General features: G+C 41.3%; 1 protein-coding gene across 1 annotated transcript; it reads left to right on the plus strand.

Annotated features, from left to right (window-relative positions):
* Positions 1-445: 445 nt before the first annotated feature.
* Positions 446-11,383, plus strand: LOC143900062 (uncharacterized). The gene is made up of 11 exons (XM_077410996.1): positions 446-1,226; positions 2,931-3,028; positions 3,471-3,617; positions 3,711-3,830; positions 4,038-4,188; positions 4,448-4,577; positions 4,872-5,025; positions 5,472-5,660; positions 5,724-5,843; positions 5,990-9,987; positions 11,241-11,383. Exons 1-11 carry the CDS (start codon positions 941-943, stop codon positions 11,248-11,250), a joined length of 5,403 nt encoding a protein of 1,800 aa, XP_077267122.1. The 5' UTR covers positions 446-940; the 3' UTR covers positions 11,251-11,383.
* The last annotated feature ends 3,025 nt before the right edge of the window (positions 11,384-14,408 follow it).

Below are 14,408 nucleotides of genomic sequence, written 5' to 3' on the forward strand. Positions count from 1 at the left end.
CGCGACGCGTATAGTGGGAACGCAGCATTAGGATGAACACTCTGTATTTTTAAAATTGTATATTTGCACAACGAACGTAAGTTTCTAATAATATTGTGTTTCTTCACAGATGTTGGAAATGTTGGAGATGTTATGGGATGTCGTCAGGGTCACGCGCCAGGCTGGCAAATAATGTATTCGATAGGGTTTAATTAATAAGTTTGTTTCTTTTAGCTGCACTGGCTGAACTGGTGCACATTAGTGCAGTAAGTTAGAGTGAAATATAATATACTTGTCTCACTCTAACTTATTGCACCAGTTCAGCCCAGCTAAAAGAGTGCAGTGCTAAAAGAAACAGACCCAATATTTATATTTATTAATTCAGCTTTGTTAATAAACTGCATATGCACCAAAATGACGATCGTTTTTGAAAAGCACATCTAAATTTTTATTTGAGAAACTTCTGTTATAAGTTTCATAACTGAAATCTCATTGGCTCGCCGAGCAATAATTATAGCGAGCGCGCGTGTCCGCGATAGCTGCTCGCCATCTAGCTTTCTCGGGCGGCGACGGCGGCGTGCGCAACTTCACTGCTTCACTTCGATGGCAACAAAGATGGCGGGCGCGGTGCGCGCAGCGATTACGTGCCTCCGCCAGGCGCGTTGACGGGTTGACGTTGGTTGCTTGGTTGACGGTTGACGTGCCTGACAAACGTCGTCCGGTCGTCCGGTCGTCGTTCGTCGCGCAGCAGCTCGGCCAGAGTGCGGGACCCGGTGTAGCTATCCTTACTCCTTTCGCGTATGTGTGCGTGCGTGCGCGGCTGTGCGTGCGTGCATGCGTGCGATTACGCGATTCCGTCGTGCGCGCGCGTGAGTGCGCGCGTGCCTGGCCGCGGTTGGGTTGCTCGCGGGGGCCGCGTTTCCGACGTGTTCCGACGAAATATGTCAGAGGCCGCGGAAGCATGAGCGAGGGAGCGGACTCGGTTGCGCAGACCCGCGGGGACACGCTCGCGACCTTGGGCGAGGAGGGCGAGCGCGATGCGACGCCGACGTCGTCGTACACCAGCAGGAGGCCGCGCTTCGGCACCGGCGGCCCCCCGCCGTCACCCTACGTGTGGATCGACGGCCGTCAGCTGCGAAGCGCCCTGGCCTGGACCAAGAAATCGCCGCCCCGACGAGTCAGTTTTCCCCTGAGCGACAGTCACCTGGTGACGGGCTACCTCGAACCCGACGATCCCTGGCGGCACGGTGAGTACCCTGCTACCACCTCTTTCCGCGACCTGCGTGCCCCCGCCCTCGCTCCTTCGCACCTGGTTTTTATACCGGCTCGAGAGTCGCTGGTCGCACCACCTTTGGAGCACGCGCCACGCGTTCGGACTGTGCACCGTGTGTTTAACTTAGATTTAACGACGTTGACCGATTCCAACGATCTCTAGGTTGAGTAGATCTCTGGTTAGCGGTTTTGTCATTGACATTTGCGGACATTTATATGACACGGACGGAGGAGGATGAGATAACTAACCAGGATTGGTGTTCTGCGAAAGTTGACGCGATCACAGTTTGCGGACATTTTGTCGTGATCCGAAGAACGCTCTTGGTGGCTTGTGCTCAAGCATAAATGTAAATTTTGACGTGATGTAAATTGCTCTTAGGCCGATATTCATAGTCAGGTCTTGTATATAATCGTGTTAAGTTCATCTTCAGATACTCCGTAGCCGGTAAAAAAACGAGTCGTACAGCGTCTGAAGATAAACTTTAACGAATATTAACACACTTGAGACGAACGTTAAATATAAGATCTGACTTGTGAATTACCACTTTTGGAAGCAACGGAGATTCACCACGGTGCTTAAGATTTGGTGCAGAGATGTACGATGTGATGATTAATCCGATGTTACGATGTTGCAGGATTGTTTCCGCTTGTTCTCAAGATTTCAATTAAAAAGAAAAAAAAAAAGAACTATTGTTGTGCGTATCGTTTAAGACGCAGTGAGTCGTAAGTAGCTGCTCGCTGTAACTTTGTATAAAAGTTATCGGATTTGAGATCAAGGCTGTAAGTTGTTTTGAAGATGCAGCAAGAAACTCCATCGGTCGCATTCAAAAATGTCCAATGTATGATGGCAACGTGTAAATATGTTAAATAACAATGATAAAAATGTACGATTAATTTTTCAACTAATTTCTGTGTCAAGTCGTTTTTCAATTCAATAGAAATTGTACACGTTAAAGAAATGTTTTGCTCAGGGCCAGAATAATAATTGTTCGTCCATGGAAATTTTAATAATAAGAAGAGGATTCTTAAGTCGTTCACGTGATTTTTTTAGCACGGTTTTATTTTGTTACTACGCTATCGTGTTTTTTTATAGACTGTCCCAAGCGAAGGATTTCGCAATGTGAACCACGTACTAATTATAAGTTTGATGAGAGAGAATTAGTGATGTTAAAACTTACCTGATACAACACGCGACAGAGAACTGTAACAATACATATTTTTTTTCCTCACTGTAATTATTGTGTAAAAAATGATGACTCTTGTAAAATAAATAAATAGATTATTGTACACCACGATATATTGCAGACTTTTCTTTAACTTCACACTCATATTCTATCTCTATTTTGTGTGTTATATATTTTTTTACGATATATTATATATATATATATACACATAAATACCTACTTGATTGCGTCATCAGAAGAAATTGCATAACGAGGATGCTAAATATTTGTAAAAATTTCACTTTGTCTTTTAATAAGTCTTTTCAAAATTTCCTCTATCCTCTTTAAGAAATCTCCTGCCTTCTCCGTTATCTTTGAAACGCTCTATCTTCCGTTATCTTTAATATACACACAAAGATATGTGTATTTTGAGTCGAGACGTAATTTTTTGCAATTTGTGTTATGATCTATGTTGTTTGTACGTTATGAAATAAAACTATTACTAATTGTTCCCAGCTGAAAATGTGAATCGCGAGGACTTAATCTTTGCATACAAGGAGTCTTGCGCACGTCACGCCACCGAACCCTTGCAAAATGTTTTAGTTCAACTGGAGGTAAATCTATTTACTTCTTTATAACACTCCGAGCAATGTTATATTTTTATAACCGTCTTACGGCGTATATTAAAAGCAATATTGAATTCAAGTCTGAGCAACAACGTGTGTTGCAAGAAAGTAAACGATCTCGCAGAGACCCGGTCCTATTTACGTGAAAGTTGAGCTTGTTTATTTGACGAAAACGCTGAACTGGTTGAAGTAAAAGCAAAGTTTATTTTTTTTTGTATTCTTCCTTGTCACGGTATTTTGTACGTGCTACTAGCCCTGTAGCGATATAGTGAGACATTTTTTTTTACCAGATAAATCAAATCGTAGTAATGCACGGATATGCCGCATTGAAGAACGAAGAAAAGTTTTTACAAGCTTCGACATTCAGTGAACTTTGTAGGGAAAAACATTTTGGAGTTCTCTTTCACATGTTCTCATTCTTGTTACATAGAATTTGGATATATCTCAAGATCGCTGCGAAGAGCTGAATTTGAAAGGGGAAGTCTTGGATCAGGATCATGTCGAACCATTGGAGGAGATACTGAAGAGAATACAGTTTAATAAAATCGATTTAGAAAGGACATCTCTCAATGACGAGGTATTTCTCTGGAAAAAAAATATGTATTATTTTATTGAGTATACTTTTAATATATGCACGTTCCATATTAATGATTACCAATAATTATTACAGAGTTCCGTGATATTATTTGACATGATGGAATATTATGAATCTGCGAGACACTTAAATATTTCGTCTAATCCAGAAATCGGAGCGCGCGGCTGGCAAGCGTGCTCACATATGATTAAGAAGGTACTTATGCAATCAATCAAAAGATTTTTGTAAGACATTCTTATATTGGTCGTATGTCAAAATTCCTTTCCATAATTACTTTTGTTTTTACTTAAATTTTAGTTGATTATTGCTTGGCTATATCTCAAGACATATGTGTGTCATCGTGACATTATATAAAGTGAAAGTGCTAGGAGTGTGTAATTAATACAGTTCTTATTTGTTTAGACTGAGAGTTTAGAGCACTTTGAAGCGGGGGACATAAAGTTTGACGAACAAAACATGAACATTCTGACCCGTGCATTACGGACAGTTTGCCATCTACAAGTCCTTAAATTGGAAAATTGTGGACTGTCGGGCAGAGCAGTTATCATGCTTGGTATTTATCGCGTAATAATTTTTTCTCATACGTTAGAATATTGTGTATTACATTGCATTTATAATGTAATTGTGTTGTTTGCTACTTATTAATAGAGTAACATTTATTGTTATAATTTACGAGAGAAAATTAGTATATCAAAATATTATAATATGTTAGTGCAATTATTAAAATAAATTTTAGAAGTTCTCTCTCTCTCTTTCTTTCTCTCTCTTTCATGATTGATTTGTATGGGTTATGACTCTTTGTTTTTTAACAGTTACAGCCCTAAAAATAAATAGCGGTATACGGGAACTATATTTAGCCGATAACGGGCTTGACTTATACGATGCTATACAGCTTGGATCTCTCTTAAGAATGAACAATCAGTTGCAATTGCTCGATATTAGGTATGTACCACTTGATCATTAAGAACAATTATTTTTTTAAAAGCTTTTTTCGGAAACAATTGAATGCGTGTATAAAGTGTATTAATGTTTTTTTTAAATTTGATCTTTAGATTTCTGTGAATGTTTTTCAATTTTTCGCAAAAATTGGTAGAAATTATATACATAAGTACAATATTTTTTTATGTGTAGTTTTTAGATTTGCTTTATCTTTGTAAAAGGCATGCATTACGCTTAAGCGAGTAAACAATGTTAGTACAGATTTGTTCTTTTTTTTTTTTAAATGTTTTTCCTTAGTAATAATAACGTCCAGGACGACGGGGTACGAGATATATTGGAGGGCCTGATCAATCAAGTGAACGAGGACAAAACTGGCAAGGGACTTAGCATCCTAATACTGTGGAATAATCGTCTGACCAAGAAATCATCACCCTACTTCTCAAGGATTATAGTACGTATTACGAATATCTTCCGAATGTTCTTTCGGTATATTTTTTTCAATTGTGTTGTTGATGATACGTGTTTCATGGTAATTTTTGTGATTGATATAAATGTAAATTATTAATAATTGCAATTATAATTTTTTTGCAAATAAATTTTATTTAGCAAGATTGATACTTTAATTATTAGAATTGTTGCTGTTATTTTATTATATCAATTTTAGCGTGTTCATTGTTCTTATGTATGTTTATTTGTGCTATTATTAGTAAGTATGCTAGCATAATTCGAGATAAGAGAATTAGCAGTTTACACTCAATTCATAAAAATCACGAACGAAAGAAGATCTGAAGCTATTTTAAATCAGTAAAAGATAAAATAAATAAAGCGACACACACACAAAAAGTATGCTGTTCATGTGTTTGCTGTCCTATTACGTCCACAATAATTTATGTTCAGGGGTTATCGAAAACATTGGAGACTCTGAATATCGGCCAAAATATGCTGACAGACGAAACATTGAGCACCGTTAACGAGTCATTGAAGCAAAATCGTGTTCTCCTACAATTGGGCATGCAATCTACGGAACTCACATGCGATGGAATAATTACGCTCGCTGAGATAATGGAGACGAATCAAGTTTTGCAGGTAATGCTTTCACTTGAGCTCTCGATAATTCGCTGTGCCTTATATCACTCCTTTCTTTTGCAGAGGATAGATTTACGGGATAACAGTATACAGATGCGTGGAATGCGTGCTCTCGTGAATGTCATGAAAAAGAACAAGACCATTACGCAGATTGATTTGGACGACAAACCTCGGATAAGAATAGTGAGTGTCGATACTTATTTCATAACGGCAAATCTTGCAGTTATGTATAATTTTTGGGGTGTCAAAAACTTTATAACAAAATATTATTCATACATCTTAATAATGCTTATGTTTAATAATTATCTTAATTTTTTTTAAACACAAAGGACGGTCCCTTGCACGAGTACAAGGAAATGGCTGCGAAGATTCGCAACTGCTGTAGCCAAAACGTGGAGCGCCGTCTGCTAGAGGAGTCGGCCGAGGATGTTGAGAGCCCGCAGCATTCGAACCGGTTGCTGAACGCGAGCTCCCGTAAGATCTCGCTTACCTGTCAGACACTGCCAAGCCCGTCGCGATCGGCGATGTTAGCCGCCGATGAGCCGGCGACGCGCACTATGCTGGAGCCAAAGCGTACCAGCGGAGGCCGTCTGCGCTCCCCGGCTCCCAGTCCCATCCCCTCTCCCGTCGCCAGTCCGATCCCCAGCCCGTCCCGGAATCGCTTCGTCGTGTGTCGGGTGTCGGAAGCATCGTTGCGCTCCGCCGACTCCTCGGTGTCCTCCTCGCCGGTCACTCCGCCGTCTCTCGGCTCCTCCCCGTCCCTCGGTTCTTCCCCGTCTTTCTTCCCCAGTACGAGCGGTGGCTCATCGCGGTTCCGCGTGTCGGTCGTCGAGTCGGTGGGCGCCGACCGCTCGTCGCCCAAATCAGTCGTCGCCTCATCCAGCGGCAGCTCGGTCACAATCGGTTTTAACGTCAGAATCGACGCAGCCGACTCGGACGATCCCGACAGCGCAACCAAGATGGACACACATGCGACGCAGGCCGCTAGCACAACCGCGTTCGTAGATACGCTTAACGTAGTTGCGATATCGACAGAAATGTCCCCAAACGAAGACATTGCCAAAAACGAAGATCGTTGTGACGAAGGAACGAAGGGGGAGGAGGAGCGATCGGGAGTATACCGAGCTGAACCGCGAATCTGGACGGATGAGAGCGATATCGCGACGTGTAGAAGTGAACGCGATACGATAACGGAGGTCGAAGAAGAGCGGTTAGTTCAGAAGGATATAACCGCGCAGTCGGAAAGAAACGAGGACATCACGACGATTCGCGAGGATTATTGCGACGAGGCGGCGAATCAGAGCAACGTTACGGTAGATCTCGAGAGCATAGTAATGCCCGACAAGGATACCGAGGCGATCGAGGATCATCGCATCGTGTATATTAGTACAAAAGAACTACAGGTACCTGCGTATCCGGATGAGGATACAGCTTCGATGAGGATTAGCGTAGTCGAGGATAAAGCCTTGATTAAATCGTCCTCGGATGAACCTTCGGAATTGCGCGTGAATCGGACGACTTCGGAAGGATTGTCTACCTGCGTTTTGGAGTCTTCCGTAAGTACTACCTCGGATACGTCCTCGACTCGCATGGCAGAGCCACATTTGCGGGAACAGGCGAACACGTCGGTACAGAGGCACAAGTCCAGCCTGGAGAAGCTTTTGTCCCTGTTCCAGCATCCTGGCCAGTTCTTCTCGGACTCGTCGAGCGTTGCCGCGGATACGAGAAGCTCTCTACAGGAGAACGTAAGCGGCATGATGGCACTGGGCGACAGGCTGCAGCAGTACCTGAAGGAGAGCCGAACCAAGATTAACACCGACAGTTCATGGTCTTCGGAACACGGATCTTTGTCGAGAAACAGATCGGTGAGAGTAAACGTATCGCAGTTACAGAGCCTGACCAATATATTTGCATCTTTCAAGCTCGAGCCTCACACGAATCTCGCTGAGCATGGCACTAAGTTCTCCGGTCAGGCAAAAAATCAGGATACGAATGTTAAAGAGAAAGATTCAGAAAGATCGACAGAAATCGAGGTTGCAAGAAACGATGACAAGAATCTGATCGGGCAGGAGAACGACGAGAGTAATTTACTGGATCAGCAGCGAAATGGGATTACGAGGGATGATGAGAAGAATTTAATCGTTAAAGAGAGGAATCAGATTGTCAAGAATGACGAGGACGATTTATTCGTTCGAGAAAATAATCAGGTAGGAAGAAATGACGAGCAGAAGTTGTTTGTCCAAGTTATCAAGGGTGATGAGAAGAATTTGATCGGCCAGGAAGAGAGTCAGACTAGGGATTTAGAAGATCAAGAAAAGGAGCAAGTTGCCAGGAGCACCGATGAGAGCTTTGAAGATCAAAAGAAGACTCGAGTTATCGAAAACAGCCAAAATGAACGAGATCAGGAAAGAGATAAGGTTGCGAGTGACAACGAGTTTAATAATTGGGAGATGTTCGCGAGAGACAGCGGGAACTTAAAAGATCAGGACAACGGGATTGCCCGAAACGACGAGGAAGATTCTATGCGAAATGTACACGTTAATGAAGAAAGTGTTGAGGAGGACGGTGCGCGTTACGCAGACAAGTTACAATGGACAGAATCTGACTTTAGTGATCGACTGTTACCTGAAAGTGTGCAATCAAAGGACGATTTTGTTGATAATTTAGTATTAGATGGCGGCTATGTTGAGTCGGACGTGGCGGCTTTGTTGTCGCTGGCGAGCAAGTCCACCGTGTGTATAGCTGTAAAGTTAAAGGACGCAGCCGGATGTTCTGCTTTAGAATTAAGTAAGACCGACAGTACAGGGTGTAACGACGATTTTGTTAGTGACGACGTGGATCGAGGAGAGCGTGACGACGCGCAGGATTCAGAACATGCGAAGCGTAATGACGTTGAACGTTTAAGACGCGACAATCTAGGGGATTTGGAATGCGACGGGCCGAAGGTTTTAGAGGATAACGACGGGGAGTGTTTAGAGCGTAACGACGCGGTTGGAGGAGTGAATACCTTAGCGGCGAGGACATGTGATACAACCACGGACAGTATTAATCAGACTAGTGATAGTAGTTTTCCGATTTGTAACATAGGGCATGATAGGAAAATCGTAGATAGCGTAAGTACTACGAGAGCGTCGACGAGCACGGGCGATGACGTCGGCACGATTAAATGTACGCCAGGCAACTGCGGGACATCGTCGACGTCGTTGAACGATGTCTGGGTGTCGTCGATGTCGGTGGACGACGTCGGGACGCCGTTGAGGTCGTTGAAGGACGTCGACTCGAACGGCCACTTAAACGAGAAAGTTACCAGTAGCACGTGCTGCATTGTCGACCAAGATCGTCAATGCGAGTCTACGAAGAGGGAAGAGGAGGAGGAGGATGAGGAAAAGGAGGACGTGGCGGAAGTCCTCGATGATGATACTTGCCGCGATTCCGCCGACCGTAAAAGTACAAGTGTAGATATTAAGGTAGAACCGCGCGAATCGGTGACGATGAGTTCGGGAGGCCAAGAGGCGTTCAAGGAGGATCACGAGGGACAGTCTTTCATGCCAAATAACGTCGACGTACATCGAACTATCCTTAAAGACGCGGCCGAGCCCGAGGACCAGTCGGAAGACGCCGTCGACGACGACAGACGGATCGACCCGACCATCCTTGTCACGCCGTACGAGACGTCCGCGAATCTCGACAAGTCCGACGCGGAGGAGCTCATTTTTTGCATGACGGATATCTCCACGGACGGCACCTCGGTGGAGGACGAGCTGTCGCCGAGCGTGCCGTCCGGGAGCTCGCCGAACGACGCCGCCAAGGTGGCGGAGTCGTACTTCGAGCTATCCTCCTCGAGGGCGACGTCGACGAACACGCTGCTGATCGAGAATCCCGAGGGAGCGCACAGGAACAGCCAGGATTCCGGTATCGAGGAGACCGTTCTGACGCTCGACGACACTGTCGTCGGCACGACGGACGCGGATCCGCTGCCGCCGCCGCGCAGCAGCCTCCAGGAGAGCGTGGACTCCGGGATCGAGTCGGAATGCTCGTCGATATGCATCAGGGTGGACTCCGCCGCCGGGCGGACGCTGGACGTCGTCGTGGTCCCGAAGAGGCCTTCGCGCGACGACAACGGTGTGGGCGATGACAACGACGAGTACGGGGAGTTTGCGTCGGACTTTCTTGCCAGGGAGACGCGACTAGTAGATAACGACGGCATGAACGACGGCGTCGCGCACTCGTATCTCAACAGCATCAAGTGCACGGTCGTCAGTACGACGGCGCGGACCGTCGCCGACGAAGGCGTCGCGCATCTTCCCGCAGCCATACACGGCACCAGGTGAGTATATCGAGCGCGGGTACCGGGCGGTGCCCTTCTTCTCGGCTTCTCTTCGGAACTTCCTACGAGAACCCTAGAATGCGTTACGCCATTCACTCGGCGTAGCTGGCTTACGATCTTAGCAACGTAATCTCGACAGATAAGAAGAAAAAAAAAATATATTTCGCACTGGGAAAAATATGCTTACAGACGCTCTCATAAATACGATGTCACGTGTTGAAAGAGCCAGACAAGATTCGTTGGGGTTTTAGGGAATCGTTCAGTTAAGAGGACCAAATGAGCCCTCTTCGGTTCACCATAGTTTCTACAACACAATTCAATCGGATATAAATTTCACAAAATTAAGTTTCCTCGAGGCTCAAGTGATTTCGTTATACTAGTCTCAGGTCAAAATTATTAAGACACAAGGGTAATGTCCACAGAGATAATTGCACTTGAATGGATGATTTTATGTTATGCATTCACGTGGAAGAGCCATACATTCTAAGGGTTTAACGCCTTTCACTGCTTCGACTTTTCTTGACTTTCGCTTTTTGCACCTTATACGATATCAGCTTTTATTGTTGCTATTGCTGGGAACATTTGAAGAAGAGAACTTCAAAAAGTTTCGAATGCTCTGTTCATCGCGACTTAAATGTAACGAAATGTTAAAGAAATAATCGCTAACTGCGGCGATGGGTACAATTGTCTCGTTTCTTTCGCGGAATTATTTGGAGCATTCGAAAATCTTCAAAGACTCACGCGTCGTTACACAATATTTCTTGGTGTAACAGAACTTTCAACACAACTTTTTCCACGACTTCTTGGCGATCTTTTCGTTCGCTTCCTTGCTACTTACTTTACCCTCGTCTATTTTTGACAAACACATAACGTCTTTACTTTATTAACAAGTCATTAAAAGAAAAGTTTAATTATTACATTTGTTTTGTACACCTCTTGTTCCTACCTCGTTTTTATATAATATGTATTTTCCTCTTATTATATATGTACACATCTTCCTTTTGATATTTCCTCTGCTGTTGCACGATATACTACAATTTTTAAAATAAATTATTTATTGTTACAGTTTTTTTTACGATAACTAGGATTTTACAATAAATCATTTAGTAAAAAATTTTAACTTCTTTTATTATTGTCATTTCATTTAATTTTTCGAATGCTTGTGCACAGCTTTTCTTTCAAAATGCAAAATGCATAATTTATATATTTGCACAAATATTACGAGACGAAAACAATATTTCATTTTTTTGCAGCCCGAAATAATGCAGCGGAGGAAAAAGAAGAGAAGGCGAAGGATAGCGAAGGGAACAAGTCGAACGCAATCGAGTATGACGTCGACGATGATGAAATCGACGAATTCAAAGAAGTGATGAAGCAGCTCGAGCCAAAGTATCGGCGCTATGCCAACTGGCGGATTTGAATGCTGTTTGAAATTATATGTCATTCTTTTCGGAGGTCGTTGATGTAAAACAGATGCTTGGCTCCAAGGACTGTTGATTCTGTGGACACTTACAATTATACATCCTTCTATGGATTCTTAATTCCATGAATCTTTGATATTATAGATCTTCGATTGATTTTCTTATCCTCCCGCGCTTTTGCGCCTTAGAAGTTCTTAGTTTCTAGACAGAGTTTATTTTTAAAGATACTTGCCATTAGAAATTTTGACGAGTAGGAACTAGGAAACTGTTTTGACGAATAATTGTTATGATAGACTCCTCTTTTCAATGATCTTTGTTTTAAATATTTGGTAGTATTTTTGTGTGCACTCTGCGTACACAGGTACCATGCATCTTTGAATTCAGATCATTAATCATTATTACTATACTTATTAGTACTATAGCACGAATAGTACTATAGTACCATAATATCTTGCATAAGTAGCTCTTTATGGATTTTTGTTATCTTTCCTCTTACACTCTTGAATCTGTATAAAGTAATCTATTTTCGCAGATCCATGTTCTACAGATCTTTGGAGTTGTTGCACGTCGAAACGATATGCGGCATTACGACGCGGATTTTGTTGACGACCCCCGTGGTAGAGGAAGTATACATAGCGAGCGTTGAAAACTTAATTTTTAATTGTAATAAGTGTCTTATGTACTAGCTAGTTTTTTGTCGGTTATTTTTTATTTCGCGGAAAGGGGCAACTGTTGGAAAGTAGGGAAAGATGAAATGGAAAGTGTACATTAGACGATCGATTCTAGTCCCGAAGACAGTCGATCTGTCTTGGGAAATTGTAAACTTAACATGCACCACTGTCTCTCGCCGCGCGTAGATGTAACATGCTGGCAGTGATCGATAACGCCAGTGCTTCTTAAACTTACAAATCACGAGACACCAAAGGATAGAGTCTTTTCTTTGTCGTGCTTCGAGTCTCTATGAAGATTCTCCTTGAGAAACAATAGCAGACGAAAGTTACGATTATAGGGTGTTCCGCTACAATCATTGACGATGTCCTTTCAATTAGAAGTTAAACCGAAGACAGAGAAAGTGATGGTTGTTTCAATACTGATGCAACAATAAATCGTTAATAGAAACGTTAAAAATTGCTAATTTTCATTACAACAGATATCTATATTATAAATAAAAGAATATCTGTGCGCGCGTGTGTGTGTGTGTGAAAGGACATCTGGACGGACACCTTGTATATAAAACATAAGGGATAGTATAAACTTTTTCAGTGTAACTTTCTTTCTACGATTAAATCTTATTTGTGTTGGATGGATTACAATGAAATAGATATAACAAAGGATAAATATTTGTCGCAATTAACATACTAATCAATGTAGAATTATCTGTTATATTTCTAGATTTTCGTGGAACACAGTTTAAGGAACACTGACAAAAAAAAAACGTGGCGATTACCTTAAACGAAATACTTTAACGAATTATTACTTAAATGTACATCACTGTTAACTAAAACTGAAAAATTTCCTGAATGCCTTGCATATATAGTATATCGCAGAAAATATGAGAATCATTAATAGATTACTCTCAAAGAAATTTGAAGCTGGCTTCTTAATCTAATTCAAATATATATTTAATATTTATTAAAATAATTTAGGACAACTTAATACCGGCATCTAATATTGAAAATTAAGAGATCCAAGTCTCAGGAATATAAATAAAAAATAAGATTATTTTTTAATAAATTCGAAATTCTGTTTGCATCTAATTTTAGATATTGATTATCAAGATATTTAATGTTAAAAATTAAATGATGCTCAAAATTCAATATTGTTGAACCAATAATTAAACCTTTAGGTTTGACTCAACAATGTTGAATTTTTAGCTTCATTAAGAAGGTTTTTATTGCTGATTATCATATTCTCTGAGATGTTCTGTACATTTATGTATATTTGTGTGTGTGGGTTGTGTGGTATGTAATGTGTGTATTGATTGCAGGAGAACGCGATCGAGAAATCATTCGCGGTTACTGAGTGATCGCGCGTTACATCACAGACGATAAGTTTCGAAGATGACTCGAATCTGTGTTTTGTGAGAGAACTTAAATGAAGTTTCAAGAATACGAGGCAAGAAAATAGTTCTTATCTTTTTACAAATTTTACACTATCGTAGTTATATTTTTTGAAAGTGTAAAGCAATTATTATCTTTTTTGCACGTTTGTAATTTGCATAAAGAAATGAAACTAGCTTAAAATCATTTGCAATGTAGATGAAATCCTTATTACAATATACAAATATATATATTTATGTATATTGTGACAGTCGTGTGTGTATATATATATATATATATATATGATTTTCTTATCTTAATTACCAGGCAGATTTATATATAATACATGTATACTTTTTATGTAAATAAGATGTAACTTTTGTACCTTTCATGTAGGATTAAGGTTTATTAGGAGATTAACACTTTTGTTGCTTTATGTTGCGTTTTATTTATTAACATTCAGAGCTTGGAAAATTGATGCAATTTTTGCCGAGCAACACTGTACTTTGGTATTATATACATATATACTTTTTTTTATATCGTGTTCGTTAAAAACAGATTCGAGTCTCGTCGAGGGTATCGTCGAAAGTTATCGCGTTTAGGTAGCTCGCAATTTTCGGAAAAACAAATCACTAACTATTCTATTATTGTATCTTAAATTATATCTCTCGTTTTTTTTGTGGTTATTTACTCTCTTACAAATCTCGTTACAAATGTAAATATATATACATACATCCATATGTATTTATAAATATATATATACATATACATACGTACATCATATTTATGTATGCATATGTATATGATATGGATACATATATATTCGCCACGTTGCTAGTGGCTAATGTTATGTAGAATAAGATCGTTGCCCTTGCGATGGTGACAACTACAAGCATTCTTGTACCTGTCTCGCGCTGAGTAATAATTGCACGTGCAATTATGGCTATTTTTTACTCTTGCG

Source organism: Temnothorax americanus, unplaced genomic scaffold, assembly GCF_048541705.1.
Source record: "Temnothorax americanus isolate GAGA-0224 unplaced genomic scaffold, ASM4854170v1 Scaffold3, whole genome shotgun sequence".
NCBI classification, from domain to species: Eukaryota; Metazoa; Arthropoda; class Insecta; order Hymenoptera; family Formicidae; genus Temnothorax; species Temnothorax americanus.